At 43.1% G+C, this 24,816-nt stretch overlaps 1 protein-coding gene across 3 annotated transcripts in view; it reads right to left on the bottom strand.

Annotated features, from left to right (window-relative positions):
• Positions 1-7,318, bottom strand: part of RALGAPA2 (Ral GTPase activating protein catalytic subunit alpha 2) — a 282,721-nt gene extending 275,403 nt beyond the window's left edge. For all 3 annotated transcript variants that reach the window (XR_013831632.1, XM_079945309.1, XM_079945307.1), the window contains exon 1: positions 6,653-7,318. Coding sequence is in view for 2 of the 3 variants with exons in the window: in XM_079945309.1 (XP_079801435.1) it covers positions 6,653-6,758 (106 nt within the window). In the remaining variant the exon portion in view is untranslated. The remainder of the gene's footprint in view (positions 1-6,652) is intronic.
• Between the last annotated feature and the right edge of the window lie 17,498 nt (positions 7,319-24,816).

The raw sequence follows: 24,816 nt of genomic DNA, 5'->3' as shown, positions 1-24,816 counted from the left end.
TCTTTTAAAAATAATTTTAAAATTTAAATGGAATCAATTTGCTATTCTGAAAGCAATAAACTGTTCTCTAGTTTCATCTGTGGCACTTAGAGACCAAAGATCAGTGCTCTAAACAGCTAGTAAAAGTATTTATGTCCAGCTGCAAATAAAGCACTTACAAACAAAATAAAAGTACAAATTATAAAAGTTTACATCAAAATATTCCAGACCTACCAATTATCTCTCTTCCCAGAATAAAAGGTCAAAGGCAACCTTTTCTAGTTATCTCAAACAAAACATCTGAGCTCAGTCAGACTTTTATCCTAGGTCCACCTTTCTCACTTCAGAAGGCTAGACAATTTCAAGCACTAGGAGCAGGGACGGCGTATTTGTGTGACATATATGTGTCCAAAGTTCATTTTACATTCCAGAAGTTACAGATATAAAATGTTACTAACCGGTGAAAAATGAGCAAAGGGAGCATTAGGGCAAAATCGCTTTAATTAAGACGAGGTCAACTGAGAGAAACCATCCCAAGACTGTCTGAAGGGCCTGGAGTTATACCCCCAGCTTTGCTCTGGTTGCAGAATGTCCATGTGGCACTAATGTCCATGCAAATATTTTACCACCTGTAAGGCCTGCCAAGGGCACCGAGAGGTCAGTGAACACGAAAACACAGGAGTCTTTTTATCTTCTGCCATGTTCAAGTCAAATACAGCCTCAAGTCTCCCTAGAAGAATACGGTAAAGCAGACTAGGCAGAGAGCAGCAAAACTCAAAGCAACATTTCTGGGAGACGCGCAAAAACTACTTGGCTTTTGTTTACAAGTTAACATTCACTCTGGTGGGTAAATATATTTTCTGGTATGTAAATATGCTTGCGTCAGGTAACTAGCAAAAGCTCGACACGGGCTGTATAATCCTATGACCCCCAGCTCTGCCCCTTAGAGACAGGGAGCTGGCAGACAAGGAGCCCACCTCCGGGAGCCTCAGTCTCCCCATCTCGAGGTCGGGGGTGGGAACACTACCTTCATCACAGGTTGTAGGACGATCCAGTGAGATCACAATGCTAATGACCATGCCATAGCTTTCTAACCCCTCATTAAGCTCCAGACACCACATCCAGCACCTCCCAGACAGTTCCATTTGTATCTCACCTTCTTCTCAAACTCAACACACATCAGCACCAAACTCATCTTGCTCTGTCGTTAGCCAGAGTCTCCTCCCAACTCTTCTGGCTCTATCCAAGACACCTCCACTCCCCCAAATACCTAACACCAATTATCAAATTCTAACAACGCAGTTTATTGCTAGTCAGATTGCAAAGGAAGTGGCCGCCTCAACCCTCGCTGCCTGCAGGGCAACGGGAGCGACACTGAGGACAGCACTGTGGGACAGCACTGTGGGTTGAGGCAGAAACGCAGCAGTCTGACCTCCATGGAATCTAACCCAAGAAAATAAGGCAAAATGCAGGAGAAGCCGCCTCCCAAGATGTTCAGAGTAGTTATTATTTACACCAGAGAAAGAAAGAAAAAGAGAGAAAAAGCGAGAGAGGAAAAAAAGAGGGAGAGCTGAAGGAAGGAAACTATTTAACTACCCAAGAAATGGTAAGCTAAATTATGGTACATCGCCTCAACAAACATCTGTAGTTAATAAAAATAAAAGGAACAAAACATGGGGAAATGCTAAAAGTAAGCTTAAAAGGCAACGTTTAAAATTGTAAGTGAACTTGTCCCTACTTAAAGCAACAGATGCACAAAAGGAAACACGTCAAAATGTTGAGTTTTGCTCTATGGGCGTATAGAGCCTCTGTGAGCAACTGTTCTCTCCTCTCTGGTTCCAGATATTTGGTCTGAACCCTGGTGTCACTAGATCTGACTGGCCTGTGGCCCCTGACCCCAAACCACTTCTCCTTCAGATTAATCACTCCTCGCCCAGCTTCTGCAAACCTCATGTTCATTCCTCCCTGAGAATCGCTTGTCCTGCCACAGGGTCCTTCGTGGCCCCGCCCCTCCTCTCCAGGCCCCAGCCCCTGTCTGTTCCTTCGTCACCAGTCTTCTCAGTGTCTCCCTGCCTTCCCACTGGCCCCGTCCATTTATCCTGGCCCTGCCGGCAGAGAGGCAGTGCTTGAATATTACCATTTGACCTGCTAAGAATTCTCCAATGGGCCCTCTCACCTGCAGGATAAGATCTGAGCTTCTAACTGCGGCAAACAAGGCCCTTTCTGATCTGGCCCCAACCTGCCTCAGCTCCTACCGGTCAGGCCACCTCTCCTCCCCTCCCCCATGACCCCGAAGTCCAACTCGCTGTCCTGCCCTTACCCCTGGCCTACACACCACTTTGGTGACTGCTCTGACACTGTGGACGCCCTCAGGGCCAGGGTTCCAGCACCCAATCCTCAGTGCCCGAGGTTCCTCAACCTCCCGCATCATCACTGTGTATTTCCACCACCAGCTCCTCCCCACCTCGGCCCGAAATGCTCTCCCCCTCGACTCTCCCCAAGTCTAACCCTGCTCTGTCCAGCATGCCGCGCTGGCTACCTGTGGCTCCTGGGCTCTCGAAATGCCACTGGCCCGACCGGAGACGTGCTGCACACGTACAGTACACATGGGATTTCAAAGACTTGCTATCAAAAAATGATGGAAAAAACTGAACATTTTACTTTCATTACCTGTTGATTTAACACATATTAGATGTATGGGGTTAAAAATATATAGATATTAGTAAAATTAATTTCACCTGTTTCTTTTTACTTTTTTAGATGTGGCTACCAGAGCATTTTTAATCACACCTGTGGCTGACATCTATTTCTATTGGACAGAACAAGTCTAACCATTCTTCAGGGTCTCCTTCAAGATGCCCCTTTGTTCTTAATGATCTTTTCTGCCCCTAGAAATCCTATAATGGAGTCCACCGTATATAAGCCACTATCTAATTACATAGCACACTACGTGCTTACTGGTATTTTACATCTATTCTTCCTGCCACATCAACACCATTTCTAAATCCTATTTTGGGACTCACAGTAGGCACTCAACTTGTAATTAGACATGGAATCTTTGCTGCAGCAAGACAGCAGTTTACAGAATGTTTTTTTAGTTTTGTTTTGTTTACTTATTTATTTTCCCAAGGATGATTTCAACAATGTAAGGAGACCTGGGAGTCAGGGGACCTATCAGCTCTTTGTTCTTCCTCTAAATTACATAATACATACACAACGTTGAGTGCATGGCTTGGCCCCCAGTAAGCCCTGCCTGTGTCTCAGTTTCCCCTCCCCCTTTAAAATAAAGTTAAGGGCTTCCCTGGTGGCACAGTGGTTGAGAGTCCGCCTGCTGAGGCAGGGGACACGGGTTCGTGCCCCGGTCCGGGAAGATCTCACATGCCGCAGAGCGGCTGGGCCCGTGAGCCATGGCCGCTGAGCCTGTGCTCCACAATGGGAGAGGCCACAACAGTGAGAGGTCCGCATACCACAAAAAAATAAAATTAAATTAAATTAAAATTAAATAAAATAAAGTTAATAATACCAGGCCAATCTACAATATATAGGCAGGTCAAAGTAGCTAAGCAAGTTCTAACTGGAGTCATTACCATGATATGAAGAAATACTCTACCTTTCACAGCTAACTGTATCTTTCTCAGCCAGCTGTCTTAAATACAGACTAATTTTTATGAAGAGGGAGCAAATCCATCACCATTATTAAAATAAGAAAGGAGAAGGGACAACCTACCAAAACGCTTGTCCCATCCTACTAACGACAGGAAAACAGTAATGACAGAGGAAACTGTTCCATGTCCACTCCAAGCTGAAGTGGCTTATACATCACACTCCCAATAACCTTTATGAGGCAGACATCACCATACCCATTTACAGAGTAAAGAAACAGATTCAAAGACAGGCTGAGTAATTGGTCCAAACTCATGCAGCTGCAGGCTACAAATCCAGGTCAAGTGCTATTAACTTTGTATGTAATAAAAAATAACATCGTTATTATCACTGGAAAATATATGAAAAGCAAGAGTATTATCAAAATATACAAATAAAAATACAATAATAATTTCTATTCATTTCCTTCAAATAGTTTCTTTTTTTTTCAAATATACTTTTTTTTCTCCCAGTTTTATGGAGACATAACTGACATGTAGCACTGTATAAGTTTAAGGTGCACAGCATAATGATTTGACTTACATACACCATGAAATGATTATCACAGAAAGTCTAGTGAACATCCATCATCTCGTATAGATACAAAACGAATGAAATAGGAAAAAAAATGTTTTTCCTTGGGATGAGAATGCTTAGGATTTACTCGTTTAACAACTTCCATATGCAACATACAGGAGTGTTAATTACAGTTACCATGCTGTACATTACATTCCTAGGACTTATTTTATAACTGGAAGTGTGTACCTTTTGACTAACTTCATCCAATCATCCCCCCACACCCTGCCTCTGGTAACCACAAATCTGGTCTCTTCTTCTTTTTCTTTTTAATTTTTATTTGTGTATGGTTGATTTACAATGTTGTGTTAGTTTCTGCTGTACAGCAAAATGAATCAGTTATACATATACATATACATATATCCCCTCTTTTTTAGATTCTTTTCCCATATAAGTCATTCCGGAGTATTGAGTAGAGTTCCCTGTGCTATACAGTAGGTCCTCATTAGTTATCTATTCTACATATAGTAGTGTGTATATGTCAACCCCAATTCAGATAGTTTCTTGATCTTGGCTAAATCCTATTTTTCAGATGAAAAGGACTTTTTTCCTAGTAGACTTTTCCTTAAAGTAGCAAACCAGTAGGATATGCGACGTGGTGGGACTAGTACGTTGCTGTACTATTTTTCTTTAAAGCCTTTCAACCACAGTCGTAAGTGAAAGTTTACATGAAACCTTATGAACTAGAACTCCTCAGACACATTTACAAAAATCTAGTACCTACAGATAAGATTACAGTAATAAATGAAGTAAACTGGGCCAGTCCACCAGCGATGCATCAACAAAAACCAACATACATAAGGAAATATCACAGAGCCTCTCCACGCTGCAAAACTGAGGTCAGATGGCTCAATGAAAGGACAAAAGAAAGTTCCTCAAAATAAGACACACATCTTCAACTGAAACCACAGAGCCTTGAAAACTAACTACTTTCTCCGAACAGTAACAATGTACTGTGTGTCTCTAAGAAAACGAACATCTAGGTTTAATTGCGTCTGCCTTTGCAAAATGTAGCCAACTTAATCCTGTAGACTTGGACAGAACAAAAGTTCAAGCTCTCTACCCAGAAAAAGTCCCCAAGTATCAACTGCTTTAAAATACCACTCTACTCTCCTTTATCAAAAAATGTCCCTGCAGGAGGTGTTAATCAGTCACTACTAAGAACCCCACACAATGCGTCCTGTGTGCTCCTGGTATTTTAGTACAGGAAGTAGAAAGTTCAGTTTACCAAGAACACCAAATTTCACTTTCAAAAGTCTTGAAAACTAATCCCTCTAACAGTACTTAATTTACATTTCATTCCAAGCTGACCCAGACGGGCGGAATCTCAAGGAATCCGAGAATGTAAAAAACTTCACCTGGCAAAACCAGGTGTGTGGATTTGTTGTTTTCCTTAGAGGTACTTCACGGAGTATAAATAGAAATCATCTGCAAATTTTAATCTCATGAACAAGATCTTTATTTAAAATTCTCACCTATATGATGAATTCTGTTATACCATATTTCCTCACGTGACAGACACATTGAGACTCTGTGCCCTAAATCAGGTGATTTTGCTCATTTTAAGAATAAAAAAAAGACATCTAGAAGAAACATAAAGTATCTTTTTCTCAGCCCGCAAATAACACAAAGACAAGTCTGTCTATAGACAGCAAAGGTGTTTCCACCTTAAACACAAGTTAAGACTAAGGAGGTAAGAAGAGAAAACAAATAGCAAACCAGCTACAGATCACAGGTGGCAGGGGAGACGAAGCCTTGGGAACACTTCACACCCACAGGGGTGAGTTTCATCCCAGGTCAAGTGCAGGCCGACCTGGGCTCTGCAGAATCTCCACCCAGAGGGCTCATAAAAACGGAAGAAGGCACATAACCATCAGTGTCATCCTGACAATAAAGGAGAAGCAGCCTCCTTGAGCCCAGGAAAGTCACCCCTCCCTCCAAGCAGACACGAGGAGCCCCCTTCACACCAAGAACACAAAGAAAATGAAGCAGCCAGACCCATGGGAAGAGAGACGGCACTTACATTTAACCCGGGGCCACTTGGGGGCTCAGTCTGTTCGGGGATCGGACTCAAAAGTAAAAATAAAATTAAAGTGGGGGGGGAGGAGGAGATGACAGTTCAATTAAGTCCGTGCTGGGACCACTTGGGGTCTCAGTCTACTTAGGGTCTCGGACTTAAAAATAAAAATTAAAAACTGGGAGGGAAGATGACAGTTCGATGTGTGCGTGAGAGGACCCCCGGGCGTCCAGGGTTTGCTGGGGAGGGGACCGTCCCGGCCGCGCCCGGTCCCGAGGCCACCCGGCGAGAATCTGGGGTAAGTTTACACTAGAGGGCGACGGGCAAGCCCGCGGGCCAGGCTGCCCGCTTCCCGGGAACAACGCCGGGGCCCGGGCAGAGGGTCTGCGCCCCCCGCCCCGGCATCCCGCCCCGACCCCCGCCCGCGCCGCGCCTCACCCAGCAGCGCCCGCAGGTGCTTCAGGCGGGTCAGCACGTCCTTCTTGGGGTCCAGCACCTTCTGCGTGGACTTCTTCACATCCCCGTGGCTCCTTCGGGAGAACATCCCGCCGCGGGGAGCCCGGGCCCCGCCGGCGGGGCAGGAGGCGCCTGCGCCGCGCGAGTCACCGCATAGGGTCAGGCCGGCGCGTGTCTCCCGGGCCGCCCGCCGCCGCCCGCCGCCGCTACCGCTGTAGCTCCAGGAAGGAGGGGCGGGCCTGGCCGGCGAGGGGCGGAGCAGGAAGGCGGTGTCGACGCTAAACCCATCGCCCCGCCCCACGGGAGGTGCCGTCCGGCCCCTGGGCGCAGCGCACGCGCGCGTCGTCTGGACCCGCCTCGCGGGGGCGCGCCCGGGCTCCGAGGAGGCGCCGCGAATCACAAAGAAGCGGGCCCCGCGCACACTCTGTACTCCAAGTCCCGGGATGCACCGCGACAGAGCCCTCCAATCAGGCTGGCGCGCTTTCGGCGCGATGAGAGTCAGTGGGCCGGCTCTGAGCACGTGCCCCCTCTCCGCCCCTCCGTGGGCCGCAAGTGCTCCTGGGAAAGGTAGTTCTCCAGGAGGCGAGACCCTGAGACCACATTTCCAGGGTCCCGGTCACTGGGCAGCATCCGCCCGCCCCCTACCCCGGGAGGCCCAAGGCTTCTGTATCTGTAGTCTCCGGCCTGTGCGCCCACCCAGTTCCCTCTAGTGCAACGTGAACCACAGAAACTCACAACAGGGAGTGAGGGAGCGAGTGGAAATCCCGTTGATCATACCAAAATCGGAGCTCCAATTACACACTAAAATGAATGGCTTTGGCAGTAGGGAAGGGCATGCCTAGGCTCTGGGAGAGGAGGCCAGCCCCACTCCCCTTGGTTCCTGGGACCCGTCTTCACTTGGGATGTGAGAGTGTCTCACTGGCAGGTTCCTCAACGTCTTGCCTCTTGCTTTGTAGGAAGTGCATGTTCTCTGTGTTGTGCAAGGCCACCTAGCAATACAGTAGCAGAACCAGAAATAGAACCTGAGGGACCTTACTCTCAGGCTGGGATGCTTTTTAAGGCCAGGTGCCTGTAACCTGAGGCAAGACTTTGAGATGGAAGATGGTCTGGAGATCTGCAGGGTTATTTATTGGCATCTGGATCCTTTGATGCTTCAAATTTTGACAACATTTTAGCAAACACTTAAGCTGGCTGTTTAAAATCACGTGATCTCCATCAAATTGGGACAGCACAACTGTCTTTTCCTCATTCGGCAAAACTGTAACTTGGGGGAAGAGCCAGCGATTTACACAGCCTTCTAGCCTCATCGCTGGGCACTGTATTTGACCTCGAATCACTCAATAAAAGTTCGTTAAATAAAATGGGATAAAAAACTAAAATAATCCTACATATTTAATCCAGGCATGCAAAAAATATCTCTTGGTTGTTAGATCCTCTATTTTTCAAGTTATCAAATAGCATTGATAGAACTGGGATATATTCATACAAAGGAATGTTACTCAGCAGTAAAAAGGAATAGACAACCAATAAACCCAATGGCATGGATGAATCTCAGACCCAGAGATGGAAGCCCCACACTCAGGATGACAGAACTGCCCTACCAGCCTGGGTTCCTGGATGACCTCTCCATCAGGACCACAAACCCTCCAAGACTGTCACAAGAGTGAAATAACCTTCTCTCTTAAGTCAAAGCATTCTGGGTGTCTTTGTTGCAGAAATTTAGCCTGTACCTGGCTACACATAGTAAGTCACAATATTCACCGCACCATTCTTTTAGGGGAAGATAACTTTCATTGCATTGATGGAAAAAAAATAGGATGCACTTGTCTTAGGGAATTCAATTTATCTATCGCAGGTCAACCTATCATCAAAGTCAAACATTTGTTGAGCACCTGCTATGTGCAAGGCATGAGTCTAAACCTTGGGGATAAAAAGCTGTATAAGATGCAGCCTCCTTACCTCCAAAGCTTCCAATTTAGTTGAGGGCAGAGCAGCTAGATAAATGAAGAGATAAACAACAGTGTTCAGTGAACACATGACATGGTCAAAACTTGGTAGTAACAGAAATAGGCATTCATGCATACAGGTTCATCTCATCCATCGTATCTAGCCTTTACTCACTGATGAAAATGTAGAACTCCAGGTCTTCTCTAAAATAATCAAGAAACATAAGTTATTATTTTGAGGTTTTTCACCCACCCACCATGTATATATATTCCATGTGAAATAAAAATAAATAAAGACACTTCTTATTCTCTGTTGCTCCGCAAAATCATTCCTGCTAGACCGTGAACTTCTTGAGAACATCACCTGCTTTGCAATCGATTTTTATCCCTGGAGGTTCAGAGTGCCAAGTATTTTGTAGACGCTTGAGTACTGTTGAAAAAGTGTCCTGCTGTCATCAATAAATACAGATAATGAAATCAAGAGTTAAAAATTTACAATGTAAACTAAGACTACCCTGAAATGCTATTTGGGTTTTCAAAAAAAAAGCAAAAACAAAAACATGATTTGACAACACACTCTGGTAGCAAAGCTGTAGAGAAACACAGCTAATAGGAGTGTAAAATAGTACAACTCCTATGGGGGAGAATTTAGCCAAATTACAGAAACTTGCTCTTTGACACAAATCCTACTTCTAAGAATCTACTCTGAAGATATACCTCCACAAATATATAAAACCACATGTGGAAGGTTATTCCTTTAGCATTATTTATAATAACCAGTATAGCAGGGTGAACAGATATGTCCATGTCCTAATCCCCAGAATGTGTGATAGTGACTTTTTTTGGAAAAAGGATCTTTGCAGATGTAGTCAAGTCAAGGATCTCAAGGTGAAATCATCTTGGATTATCTGGCTGGGCCCTAAATCTAATAAGTGTCCTTATAAGACACAGAAGAGAAGGCACACAAAGAAAGAAGAAGGTGAAAACAGAGGCAGAGATTGGAGTCATGTGACCACAGCCAACCCCTGCAGTCACCAGAAGCTGGAAGGAGCCAGGAAGGAGTCTCCCTAGGGGTTTTCCAGAGGGTGCCTAACCTTGACTTTGATTTCAGACTTCTGGACTCCAGAACTGTGTGAAAATAAATTTCTGCACATACGCGCACGCCGGAGAGTAGCTGACTGAACCCAGCCCATCCACATAAGGCTGTGCCACCATAAGAAGTAATGAGAAAATGTCCTATGTTCTCATTTTACTTCATTCATTCATTCATTCGTTAATATCTCAGTCAGCATAATTAGAGAATGTTGTTCAGTACAATGGGTTTGATTTAATTAACATACCGTGCACTCATATTTTAAAATTCTACCCTTCTTGGGCTTCCCTGGTGGTGCAGTGGTTAAGAATCCACCTGCCAGTGTAGGGGATACGGGTTCGAGCCATGGTCCGGGACGATCCCACATGCCATGGAGCAGCTAAGCCCGTGTGCCGCAACTACTGAGCCCACGTGCCACAACTACTGAAGCCTGCACACCTAGAGCCCATGCTCCGCAACAAGAGAAGCCACCGCCATGAGAAGCCCACGCACCGCAACGAAGAGTGGCCCCTGCTCACCGCAACTAGAGAAAGCCCACGTGCAGCAACAAAGACCCGACTCAGCCATAAATAAATAAAATTTATTTTAAAAAAATTCTACCCTCCTTTTCTCAGAAATCTTTCTAAAATATACCTCAGTTTTCCCCATCTTACTTTTTATTGCGTTATAATTGACACACAATATTCTATTAGTTTCAGGTGTACAACATAGTGATTCAATATCTTTATGCATTACGAAATGATCACCATAATAATCTAGTCACCATCTAGATTGTCATCAGACACAGTTATTCCAATATTATTGACTATATTCTCTATGCTGTACATTAATCCACATCTCCTTAAACAGACTGTTCATTGTTTATGAAACCATCATATATCTCCCCCTACCACTCTGGCCCCCTGCATCTCTTCCTTCATTGGTGTTCCTACTAGCAACAAAGGAGAAATACCTCGTAGGCTTCCCCCATCTAATTTTGACCATATCTTGCCCCAAAACTCAGTCATTGCTATCAGAGACAATTTGTTCGTCTTCTTAACTTCCACAGTTGGAATCATTCCAAATACTTAGATCTGCCAGCTCTGTGGTTTCCAGGTAACCTACACATTAATGTATTTTATCTCCAAATATTTCATGCATCAGAATTTTTCGGATTGGAAGAATTTTTTTTAGATTGACTAAAATACCTCATGCCTGCGTGTTAATCCTGATAGTCATGAATATTATGTTAATTTTAATATCTGGAAAAAATCAACTTTCAGCCTCAAATATTCCTGTCAGATATGTTCGTTGTGCCTGTCCTCCAGCGTAAGATGTTTTAGTGGGTCAGACATACTGTGGATCTTCATTTGAATGTTATTGCTGCAAACATCAACCCCAGGTTGTCTGTTTTATTGATCATGGGACACTTTGCATTCTTATTCCCTTACAAAAAGCTACAACCTAATAAATTCAGGGTTTTTTTCTTGTATCAGCTTTCACCCTGAAACATTGACTTAAGATATTCAACATGTATCTTGTGCTCCTGAGACTCTACTCCTACCTAAAATTCCCAGAAAAGAAGAGATGACGACACTTCATAAGAATGAAATGCAAAACCCAGTCCTTAAGGAACAAGAAACCTAAGGTCTCTGTTTTCCAGATGATGTATTACTGTTACCCTAAAAATATATATTATTTTCTCCTCCAAAAATATTTCCCATTAGTTTCTTTTCTTTCCAAATATCTGTCAAGCAAGGAGATTTAATACTTAACTTTAAACTTGACTATAAATCATTTTATATGAGAATTTCAATTCAGAAAAGACTCAGAAAAAGTTTTTGAAAATGTTCTACTCATTTTGATATGTCTGATGGCTTCCTGATAACGAAGTAATGCCCGAAGGGAAAGAAACAGAATCGTTTTTCTAAATGTACTCAAGCAGATGTTTTCACAGCTGTGCATTTCAACCACGATGTCATCTGCTTGGGATATATTTTCATTTTTTTTATCATCAAAACAGTAATAACATTTCAGTATTAAATCATGGATATACATCAACATTAGAAAAAATAAGCACAGAAGTAAGCACATGAGAACATCTATAAGTAAAAAAAAACATATCTTTGCATGATAATGATAAAAAAAATCAAGAATCATGGAAACTATCTAAACAGTAAATAAAACTTGAATAAAAGATGATGTACAGAGGCTGGAGAGACAGAGTTACATAAGGTAAGAAGTCTGCAAAAATTTGTTCATTACCTCACATCTGCCCCCAATATACAAAGTACCACCATTCGGTTTACTATTAGATCAGATATACACCTTAATTTTGAACTGAGTGTTAGATTTTCTAAAAATGAATGCAGATTATGAAATGTCAACAAAAATTATGCATTCAAAATGGAGAACATCATCATACAGTTTGTTTTACTTGCAAGTTTTTGAAATTTTCTGGGAAAAACTGAATCTCAAAATAATTATTGGAGAGCATAACCATCCTTGGGAAAAACAATACAAGAATACAAATTCTTTTCCTAATATACATATAAACCTATGTCTTAAACTGAGACTATTTTTACCTGGTATTTCAGATGGGATTCTTCGTTTCAAGCAACAGAAATTGACAGGCTGTTTAAGCAAAAGAAAATTCATTCGAAGAATGTTGGCTGTCAAAATCAAAGGGAGGTTGGAAAACCAGGCTTAGAAAATAACTAGGAAAACAGATACTGATGCAGCTCTGGGAGTTACAAAGATAATGAGGACGCAGCCTCAACTCCCTGAGAAGTCAGAGTCTAATGGAAGAGACAGACACCTAACTAGATAGTAGTAATTCACAGCAGTGATACATGAAAGGCATTATGGGAGATGGCAGGAAGGACTGGGGAGTGGCCATGAGTGGAGGGCTCAGAGAAGGCTTCCTGGAGGAGGTGACACCTGAACTGGGAAAGAAGCTGAACACACCCCAGGCAAGGCTAGGAGGTAAGATGCAAAGGGCTGTGTGAAGAACACCAGAAGCAGTTTGGTTCTGTATGGTTGCTATTTGTGCTGCGATAGTATTCAGCATACTCTTGGGATTGCAGAAATGTGTGTGTTCTCGTAGCCTTGTAAAAACAGCAGGACCAAACGAAAGTAAAGGGTGGCGATGCCAAAGTGAGAAGAGACAAGTGAACTTCTTCCGAATCTGTGGAAGGCAGGATGAGATGACAGCAAAGGCAAATGCTCTGACTCCCAGTTTTCCCCGCTTACTAGCTGTGCGATCTTAAGTGGGTGACTTAATTCTCCAAGCCTCAGTTTTCCTCATCTAGAAAATGGAGACAAACTTACATTGGGCTATTTATTCTAAGGAGTAAATCAGCATAAAAAGAACGAGGACAATGCCTCGTACCAAAACGTTCAATAAAGATTATTTTGTTTCTCCCTTCTCTCCCACTCCCAGAAAATACAAACGACGAAATTCCTGCTTACTAAGATTGTCCATTTGTGTGCACATTTTATTTCTAAACGTGTTTAATAGGAGGGCTTTACACAGCTGTGGTTTTCCATGGCTTTCCATGGTTTACACTGGACACCATCAAAATAGGTCGAAGCAGTGTCCCAGAATCTTTTATACCCCGCTTTTGTTATGTGCACCCCTTGGCAAGGAGGGGTATTTTCACTGACATCCCCATCACACCAGGTGAAATAGCTGCATCGTTTTGGACCTTAAATGATGCTGGGTTAAGAATGCTGGCCAAAGGCTCATGGACCTAAATAATGTGACCCAGCAGTTTGTCCTGGGTATATTTTACTGGTTACGTTAAGACCAAACCGAAGAATGGTTTATGGGTCTTTGCAAAGCTAAATTAATAATTCAGGTTATTATAAATGAGATTAACAACTCATTTATAATCATAGAAACAACAAAGTAACACCTCAGAGACTAAAAATTTTGGCTTACGTAATGTATCCAAAAGGTACCAAATGACATTTTTCTCCATCAGAGCTGAGGCGAACTGTCCCAGCCAAGCCTAACTCAAATTTCAGGATTCCGAAAAAATAAACAAAATGCATTCAGCCACTGAGTTTGGAGATTGTTTGTTACAGAGTGGTAAACAAGGAGGTTATCTGCTTGCAGCCCCAAGGATCTGGAACTAACAAGTCTCAAAGACTCGTTTCCTCAGCTGGACAAAGCCAGACACTATCTCTGATGGCTTATCTCCAGCATCTTCCTGGTGCTCAAATTCTTTGAGCCTATGACTCTCTCCATGGCTCGTCCCTATGACCTCAGACTAGCCTGGTATCCACATAATAATTTAGATTTTTGTTCCCAGAAAGTGACTGGCTTGACAGGGATTGCTCTACCCATCAAAGAGCAGGAATGTCAGTGGCAAGAAGGGAGGACAAAAGGTCATCCAGAGGTAGAGGCAGACAAAAGAAGCAGCTTCAAGAATTTGGCTGCTGGCAGCAAGGAGAGAAACCCAGAGTTTGTCTCCATAGAGGATATTAGGGTATTTACAGAGTAAATAGTAGAATACTCATAGGAAAAGAATGGGGCACACCTGAAACAGGCAGGGCAACAGAAATTGACCTGAGAAATTGACTTTTGATTCATCCAGTATTATAGGAATCACTTAAAAATGTGCTGGGTTTGTAACTAGTTACTTGCAGCAGGTAAGCAGACGAGAACATAGATGAAATTTCCAGAAGAGTTGGGAAGAGGGCGTATCAATTAGCTATGCCACTAAAATGTTGTATGGCGACCAACCACAAGAGTCAGTGGCATACACCAGTTAAGTATTTGTTCAGCTCAAGAGTCTATGGGGTTCATCTGATCTGGGTTGGACTTGGCTCTTCTTGGCTGGGACTCCTTCCATGTCTGGGAGTTCGCTACTTATTGGTTGATCCAGGGTGGCCTTGGTTGGAATGACTAGGGTATCCTGGCTCTGGTCCATATTTTTCTCAACCTCGTCCCGAGCCCAGTGGACCAGCCTGGGCATGTCCTTCTCATGATAATGACAAAGGGCAGGTGTGAGCAAGCCTCATTGCACAGCAGTTATAAGCCTCTAATTGTGATATATTTGCTATTATCCTATTGGCCAAAGCAACTCCTGTGGCTGAGCTGAGAGTCAGGGGAGGAGTGTCTTGGGAACGAATGGATAGAGAGAGGGATTAAGAATTATGGCCATTAATCAATCTGCCGAAGAAGGTATTTTGTAAAAATCAACCTTGAAAATGGACAAAGGGAGATTTTCGAAGGATCTATCAGGAACTTCTGTCTGTTAGGCGGTGTTCCTAACCCCGGGGACTTGAAACAAAGGAATCTTTCCCCTTCGCTAAGGAGTGCCTGCTATCCTGCCTACCCTGAAGTCCTTTATCCACATTGAAGGAGCTCATATTTCAGCCTGGCCATTCACGTGACTGTCCTTTTATGACCATCCTTCAAAATCCCCCACCAGATAGACCACTGGACTTTGGAGTCTGAGAAGGAGGCTGCCCTGATGTAAAGGAACAGGACCTTATTGGGCCTTCCGGGGACAGACCCCTCCCCCCATCTTCTGCTTTAGCTCCTCGCTGAAGTACCCAGGTAATGGTATCTGATGCACATTTCTGAGCTGCTTTACAGATGCTAAAACCACCACCCAATGAAAGAGGTTAACTACTTGATAACCAAGAGTACATAGTCCCCAAGCCTACTGGAGCCTAAGGATTGATAATGTTAACCCCTGTGACCTCACCATCAACCAATCAGAGAATTGTATACAAGCTGATCACAGACCCTGGGACACCCCTCCCTCACCTGGCCTCTAAAAATGCTATGCCGACACCCATCAGGGAGTTCGTGTGTTTAGAGCACTAGGTATCCCAGACTCCTTGTAAGGTACCTTACAATAAACACTGCACTTCCCTTCACCACAATCCAGTGTCGGTAGATTGGCTTTACCGCGAGTGAGTGAGTGGACCCAAGTTTGGTTCAGTAACACCAGGAGACAGGGAATAAATGCGTTGGTTGCAAGGCTAGTGGGCTTTCCCAGTCTCTGCTAAGAGACCCAGGTGTAATCTCAGGAAGGAATTGCTCAAATGAGACAGTTGCAGCAGATTTAATTACATTATACTTTTCAGATGACAAAGGAAAGGTGACTTGGATGATTGATTAATCAGAAGGCAGATTTGGTTGTAAGACATTGCCAGTGTTGACCGAGGACTCCCAGGAGAGGAAGAGTACAGGTGTCAATCATACTCTAGTGGAAACTTCTGGAAGGCGGGAAGTGTTGTTTGAGAACTGCCCATCCCCATGGCTCTTACTCTGCCTGACTTGATAAAGCCTTTTACAAATTGGCTTGCTTGGCCCATGCTAGTCACCCAGAGCTTGAAAACCACAAGCAGACATTGTAACCCTGAGCTTCTGGACCTGCATCACCAAACCCCAGACACAGATTCACAGTGATCCTACCGATACGTGCAGACCTCGTGAGGCCCTTGGGGACACTAGCTTTCCTCCCAGGTTAACAATTCTCAAGCTGCAGGACCTACGTTAGGTGAGTCTCTAATGAGAAGTCCCACCTTCTAGAAGCCCTGACCCCCGGACGTATGTTCAGTGTCCTGACACAAAGGAATTTTTTTTAAAGTGTGGCATTCAATGTAATGTTTATATGGTTTATATGTCTCTTGCTTTGGACAGTGAAATCCTAGCAAACAGCAACTTGTATTTAACTGGATCTGCTATACCACAGGATAAGTTAAACTTGATTAGAAAATACTGGCAGACGTAAAACTTCCCCGATGATATTCACTCAAGAAGCTGAACAGAGATTCTTTTCTTCAGAGTTTTTTCCAGTTTTATTGAGATATAATTGACATATAGCACATAAGTTTAAGGTGTTCAGCATAATGATTTGATTTAAATGGTGAAGTAACTACCACAGTAAGTTTACTTAACATTCATCGTCTCATACAGATACGAAAAAGGATGAAAAAAAAATTTTCCCTTTGTGATGAGAACTCTTAGAATCTACTCTCATAACTTTCTAATATATCCTATACAGCAGTGTCATAACTATATAACTATAGCTGTCATGTTGTACATTACATCCCTAATATTTATTTATCTTATAACTGGGAGTTTGTACCTTTTGACCACTTTGATCCAATTCTTCCTCCTCCCATGTCCCACCCCTGGTAACCACAAATCTGATCTCTTTTTCCATGAGTTTGGTTTTTTGGGGGTTCTTTCTTTCTTTCTTTAGGTTCTCCATATAAGAGAGATCATACAATATTTGTCTTTTTCTGTCTGACTTACATTTCACTTATCACAATGCCCTCAAGGTCAAGGTTCAGGAATGAGTAGAGATTCTTGGTGTTCCACCCAAACCCTTGGCACTCACCTCTGCCTAAAGGCCACGTACGACCAAAAACTGTGACTCTCTGTCCGAAGGCTTTTTTTTCATTGTGGGAGCATGCTTGGTCCGTGCACAGCACTAACACAGGAGAGTTCGTGCTCTCAGAAGCAGCCCTCAGCAATACCAGACAGGGAGGTGCTGGATAAGGAGCCCAGCTCCCTCGCGTTGGGAGTGGAATGACGGGAATGGGAATGTCGTGCTTACCTGCTTGGTCATGAACCCCATATGGGCTACCGTCCCCTCTCTGTCTCCCTTCTTCACTTCCCCCAGTGTTTCCTGGGATCCCCTCCCAAATCAACTACTTGCTCTCAAATCCGTTTCAACCCAAGAGAGCACTCAGTCTCACAAGAGAACACAGTCAGGTTAATAAGCGGCCGTGGTTGTTAACAGAACAATACCTAGGATACCAGTTTTTCTTTGCCAGTGTTGTGTTCCGTGAAGGAGAAACCAATGTTATAAGTTAAAAGAAAGTGAATTACGTTGATGAGATTCAAACAAGACAAATCTCAGGGCTTCTAGATGGACGACAGATATCAGATAGACAGATAGACAGACGGAGAAAGGATGGCTCCAGCCATCCACATGACCTATTAGTCTAGACCTTAGCCTGGGGCAGTAGGGCAAACTGCAAACTTGAGGAAAGAGGCTCCAGTCTTGCCCACCTAACTCTGAGACACTGCATGAAGCCTGATAGAAAGACAGCATCGTTCTCTATGGCTCCCCTCCTGCAGCTTGCTCTGCTCGCTCAATATTATGTATCTGAGACTTTTTTTCAGTTTGGATATATATGCTCTTATTTTAGTTGCTTCATCATAGTCCGAGGGCACGAATACTGCACAATGTGTCGGTTCATTCTCCTGGAGATGGATATTCAAACTGTTCTAAAATTTCATGATCGCAGCCCATGCTTTGACAAACGTTCCTGTCTGTGCCCCGTATGTGTGCACATGTGTGTGTGCGCGCGTGTGTGTGTGCCTGTGTGGGTATGTCCATGCAGGGTTGCTAGGTTATGTACAAGGGTAGAAAACAACAAATCTGCAACAGTGGTCATCTCTGGTGGTGGGCTTAGCAAGAGTGGGTCCTTGGAAGGAGAGTGATTGTTCAAGGGATGTTGGTCTCATCATTCCTACCTGAAGTACATTGCTCAAAATTTAAAAATACACAAATCTACTCTGGTTTTGAATTGACCCAGAGACAACTCTTTCTTGGCTTTACCTTGTTGCCTTTATTTGTTAAAACTTCCTCTCAAGCACTGATGTCTCCAAGAAGCATGTACTAAAGAAACAGAGAATCAGTTTTGTGCAAAGTTAGTAAAGCAATCATTAAAAAAAGGAATTCTTAAATCTGTGACTGACAGGAAATTTTTCTTTGACTTTAACTTCTTCCCCCAACTTAAAAAAAAATCTATTTTCGGAATATTGATTTAGGTAAACAGTCCTCACCTCTGGGGGAATTCCAGGATAGCTTTATCCGTGGGCAGCTCTGTGAGAAAAGCCACCTAGGTCATTTCAGGCTTTCATCCTTTGTTATTTCAAGTCAATAAAAAAGTTGGCCAGGAAGGTGACTCAGGAGTTGGTTTGCTCTGGCTTACTTGATTAAGATAATAGGTTGATTTGGCTTATTCATTCCTTTTCACCTCTTTATTCTTACTAGAAATGAGATTAAATGGCCCTTATTCCTTTCCCACCTCCAATCAGTTGATTTTGATAAAAAAATCTTTTCGCCAAATTGATGTGATGGCACACAAGGTTTCTGAATTAGGTAGCCCAGGTTTTCCCTCACTTCCTCACCAAAAATTCCACCCATGAAGGTATAGTTCAAAAATAGAAAGTGAGCGCAATGACCATGTGAGTTTCCACTGGGAGGAATTGGGGCTATGATTCAGCTGTTTTGCGGGCACTGATTAACTAATCAAGTCAGCAAGGACTCTGCTGCTATTTAGAGGTGATACCTTGGATAATGGAAACCTCCTCATTTTGAGTGTTCCCTTTAGGGCACTTCCATGCTAGCAGCTATCAGGCCATCAATACCTTACCTTAACTAGTCCATAGAAATAAGACTTCAAAATACTCATAGCTAAAATTCATAAAGCATCTAATATGTGTGAGATATTGTAACTGTTTTTTTTTTACACTATCTCATTTAATCCACATAGTCTCTTTATGAGGTAGAGATTACTATTATCCCCTTTGTACAGATGCAGGGGCTGAGGTAGAGAGAGGCCAAGTAACTCACCTAAACGTGCACAGCTAGTAAATGCTAGAGCCAGGATTCGAAACAGGCAGCCTGGCTCTTCGCTTCCTGTTCTTGATCCCTTTGCCATCCTGAGGCTCACGGGAGCTACACCACTTGCAAATAATCACACAGCTATCTAAGGGCAGAGCCAAGGTTTTAATCCAGATCATCTTCTTGTGAAGCCCAAGATATTAATTACTACTTTTCTACAAAAAAATAAAAGGGGGAGTCAAGGTCCTTCTTCAGTTTATTGTCAATTTATACAAGAATCTCATTTCTCTCAATTACCAAGCCGCCTCTGGAGTGCTAGCCAACAGTTGCAAATGATAAATATTATAGGGCATGGATGTTATGTATGTGAAAGCCCTGCCCCAGGAGCAGAGATAAGGCCCATCTAAAGATCAAAAGTTAGAAGAAGGAGGTAAACGATGGCCTTTTGCTCCCAAGAAATAGAAAAGACAAAAATTACCAGCTGTTCTTGGGTGGCTTGGAGTTAGGAATGATCCAGACTCCTTTAGAGCAAAAACACCAAAGAGCAGCTCCGTGACGAGCCCTGGAGAGGATGCTGTAAGTAAGATGCGATAAGAAGCTAAATTTTCAAAGGATACTTCTTCTCTAGCAAAATCACCAGCTCTCTGAACATGACCCAGCGTGATTCAGAGCAGAGGATGAGTCCTGGGTGAAGTCCCAGTGTGGGGCGACAAAGAGGAAATTGGCCTGGGGGAGGCACCTAGGACACGAGATTTAGGGGGCCTTCACTCTTGGGGCCACACAGTGCCGACCTGCACAGAACCGAGCTTGCATAGTTTTTCCAAGTCTGACCCTTAAGTCCAGGCAAAGGGCAGTTTTCCTGGGTGCTCAGTCAGAGGTGAGCAGGAACAAACAGAACCGAGCTGGAGAGAAGCTGAGTGCCTGGTGGCGGTGTCGGTACAAGGCGCACCAGCATCTCCTGTTCACCCCAAATGGGCCTGTGAAGATGGATGCCCCAGGAGGGAGGAGGAGAAGGGGAGGGGCCCACCAAGTGGGCCGCACATCCCAGACGTTGTCCTTCTGCTCATGACCAGCTTCTAAGCAGGCATCATCACACGAGGGCCTGCAAAGTCCTGCCCGTCTGGCCTGCTCTAACTGCCCAGACCTCTTCTCCACCCCCAATCCCTCCGCCGTCCCGCTTGGTCCCGTTGGTTCTCTTTCCCTTGGATGTTCCGGCCTCATGGTTTTACACTTGCTGTCACCTTGGATGGAAGCTGATCCTGGCTCTGCGCAGGGTGACTGGTGGACCCGCCCTCACCCCAACATCACCACCCCTGGGGGCCTGTCCCATCCCGGACCCCAGATAAAAACAGGACCCAGCCCTCCTGCACGCCGTCAGCATCAACTGGCTTCGTTTTCCCCAGGACACTTTCATAAGCCAAAATGATCTTGTTCAAGTGTGTGCAGGCAGCTGTGCATAATGAAAGCTCCCTCTAGAACGTGAGCTCCGTGACGGCCGGGATTCTGCTGTATTACTGCTGTCAAGAGTGTCCGACACACGAGAGGGAGGAGATACGGGGACATATGTATATGTATAGCTGATTCACTTCGTTATAAAGCAGAAACTAACACACCATTGTAAAGCAATTGTACTCCAATAAAGATGTTAAAAAGAAAAGATAGTGTCCGACAAAGACAAATATCATATGATATCGCTTATATGTGGAATCTAAAATAATGAGGCAAATTAATTTATTTTCAAAACATAAAACAGACTCACAGACACAGAAAACAAACTTATGATTATCAAAAGGGAAAAGGGGTCAGGGAGGGATAAATTAGGAGTTTGGAGATACACACTACTATAAATAAAATAGATAAACAACAAGGACCTACTGGATAGCACAGGGAACTATATTCAATATCCTGTAATAAGCCATAATGGAAAAGAATATGTACACCAGAAATTAACACAACGTTGTAAATCAACTATATTTCAATTAAAAAAAAAAAGAATGCCTGGCGCACAATGGGCATTTAATAAGTGTGTGTTGAACAGATGAATTCTGTCTGCCTGTTTCGGGCAGAGAAGGCCGTTGTCTTCACAATTCCTTTAGTTCTCCTGTCCACCCTCTCTGATGAGCACCTAGCTGAGAAAACTCATGGCGGGTGAGTTTTCATGTCTGTGATATTCTGGGGTTCACACTGGGCTCCTGAGTTTTGTGTGACATGAATTTGAAAAAACATCTAATCTCTGAAACAATGCAAATGTCCAACGGGAAAAACAATAGACAAACTACCCATCGAAACTACAGAACATGACTCAGCAATAAAGAGGAAAGAACAAGTGATTCAGGCAATGGTATTAGTGAATCTCAAAAACATTATTTTGAGTGAAAAAGCAGACACAGAAGAACACATCTTGTATGATTCCTCTTATATAAAGTTCTAGAAGAGGCAAAGCTACTCTCTAGTTACAGAAATCAGAGCATGGTTTCTTCATATAGGGTGTGGAGATTGACCAGAAAGAGAATGAGAGAACTTTCAGGTGACATGGGAAAAGTATTTTGTTTGGGACAGTTATTACACAGTTGCATACATTTGTCAAGAATCATCAAACTGAATATTTCAGAACTGTTTTATTTTGTTGTATCTTAAAAAAAAAAAATTATTTAAAAAAACCCTCTCCCCACAATCCCAAGGTGAAACAGTGAGATAAAGCCGTGTGGTTAATTGTAAGGAGGAATTAAAACTGCCAGAATGTGGAGTAAAACAGCAAAATGATATGAGAAGACTTTTTCTGATATAAGTCTGAGGAAGCCCAACACAAGCTGGGAGAAGAAACAAAAGGACATTTGTTATTTCACGTAAGTGAGAAGTCAGGCGTGGAGTTGGCTTCAGGGTTCAAGGTTCACGTGTGACCGGCCTCCCGGCTCTCAGCTGTCTGTCCTCCCCCTCGGCTGGCTCCTTTGCAGGCACCCCGCCATAGTAGGGTAGCCACCGCAGGTCGGGGGCTCATGCAAAAGCCCTGGATAGGCCCTCGTTGGGCCCCCTGCCCATCACCATGGCTGGACCATGGAGAAAAACCACGCCACCTGTGAGAGAATGAGAAATGAGAGCTCCCCAAAGAAAATGAGGGGCTGTCACGCGAAATACAGCAAATGCTTGTGGAGGGGAGTCCAACACCCACGAGGCCGCTGCAGCGTTAGGACAAAATGATGGAGGAGAGTCCAGCTCCTCATGAACTACTTAAATGCAACCCCTCACTCAGCAATGTGCCAAGAAGATAAATGTACTGATATCAGCTAGCGACCTCCAGTTTGGTGGGCTGGGGACTTGTTTGTGTAAGGAATGTTTTTCATTTTCTTTTCTTGCTGAAACTAAATCTAAAACCTGCCAGAGATGGGTAGCAAACAAGAGATCATTGTGCCTGGTGTTTCCTTTTTCACACAAATATCATCACTTTATTCCAGGAAGGGCAAACACCTCTGTATTAGGCAATTGCCTGGTAACAAGTGGCTTCCTCCAGTCCCTAACCTGCTGGCAGAATTATAACTGAGTGTGACCTACGGAAAGGAGGTGAAGAAGCAGCATTTGAATGCCTGCCCGAGAGTTTTCATGCGCTCAGAAAATCCCAGGACCAAAGCCTTGGATTGTCTCTGCTTCCCCAAGAGGCAAACAAGCCTTTCTACCTCCCCATCATAGTTTTTTAGAAAAGTTTAAGCCTCTGAAATGCTTTTTGGTCATTCATTTTCCAACATCTGAATCTACAATTCCAAGGAAGCAAAGAGCATTTGCAGATTTTTTTCTTTTCCAGTTTTGGACAAAGTGTAACTTACTTGTTATGTATGTATATATGTATGTACGTATTTGAAGTATAGTTGATTTACAATATTATAGTAGTTTCAGGTGTACAACATAGTGACTCAGTATTTTTACAGATTATACTCCATTAAAAGTGATTACAAGGTAATAGTTATAATTCCCTGTGTTGTACAATATATCCTTGTTGCTTATCTATTTTACACACAGTAGGCTGTATCTCTTAAACCCTTCTGCTGTCTTCCCCATCCCCCTCTTCCCTCTCACAATGGTAACCACTAGTTTGTTTTCTGTATCTGTGAGTTCGTTTTTGTTTTGTTATATTCATTCATTTGTTTTATTTTGTAGATTCCACATATAAGTGATATCATATAGTATTTGTCTTTCTCTGACATTTCACTAAGCATAATAATCTCTAGGTCCATTCTGCTTCAAATGGCAGAATTTCATTCTTTTTATGACAGAGTAGTATTCCACTGTATGTATGTACCACATCTTTATCCATTCATTTGTTGATAGACACTTGGGTTGCTTCCTTATGTTGACAATTATAAATAGTGCTGCTATGAACAATGTGGTGCATGTATCTTTTCAAATTAGTGTTTCCATATTTTCTAGATTTATACCCAGAAGTGGGATTGTTGGATCGTATGATAGTTCTATTTTTAGTTTTTTGAGGAATCTCCATAGTGTTTTCCATAGTGGTTGTACCAATTTACATTCCTACCAACAGTGTATGAGAGATCCCTTTTCTCCATATCCTCACCAACATTTATTATTTGTAGACTTTTTTTAATAGATCTTTATTGGAGTATAATTGCTTCACAATACTGTGTTAATTTCTATTGCACAACAAAGCGAGTCAGCCATATGCATACACATGTCCTAATATCCCCTCCCTCTTGCGCCACCCTACCATCCTCCCTATCCCACTCCTCTAGGTCATCACAAAGCACTGAGCTGATCTCCCTGTGCTATGCTGCTGCTTCCCACCAGCCAACTACTTTACATTCAGTAGTGTGTATATAAGTCGACGCTACTCTCACTTCGCCCCAGCTTCGCCCTCTCACCCCGTGTTCTCAAGTCCATCTTCTATGTCTACCTCTTTATTCCTGCCCTGTTACTAGGTTCATCAGTACCATTCTTTTTTTTTAGATTCCATATATATGTATTAGCATACGGTATTTGTTTTTCTATTTCCGACTTACTTCACTCTGTATGACAAACTCTAGGTCCATCCACCTCACTACAAATAACTCAATTTCATTACTTTTTATGGCTGAGTAATATTCCATTGTATATATGTGCCACATCTTCTTTATCCATTCATCTGTCGATGGACATTTAGGTTGGTTCCATGTCCTGGCTATTGTAAATAGTGCTTCAATGAATATTGTGGTACATGTATCTCTTTGACTTATAGTTTTCTCAGGGTATATGCACAGGAATGGGATTGCTGGGTCATATGGTTGTTCTATTTTTAGTTTTTTAAGGAACCTCCATACTGTTTTCCATAGTGGTTGTATCAATTTACATTCCCACCAACAGTGAAGGAGGGTTCCCTTTTCACCACACCCTTTCCAGCATTTATTGTTTCTAGATTTTTTTTATAATGGCCATTCTGACTAGTGTGAGGTGATACCTCATTGTAGTTTTGATTTGCATTTCTCTAATAATTAGTGATGTTGAGCATCTTTTCATGTGCCTGTTGGCCATCTG

Source organism: Stenella coeruleoalba, assembly GCF_951394435.1.
Source record: "Stenella coeruleoalba genome assembly, chromosome: 15".
Taxonomy (NCBI): domain Eukaryota; kingdom Metazoa; phylum Chordata; class Mammalia; order Artiodactyla; family Delphinidae; genus Stenella; species Stenella coeruleoalba.
This window is presented reverse-complemented; position numbering and strand designations above follow the sequence as displayed.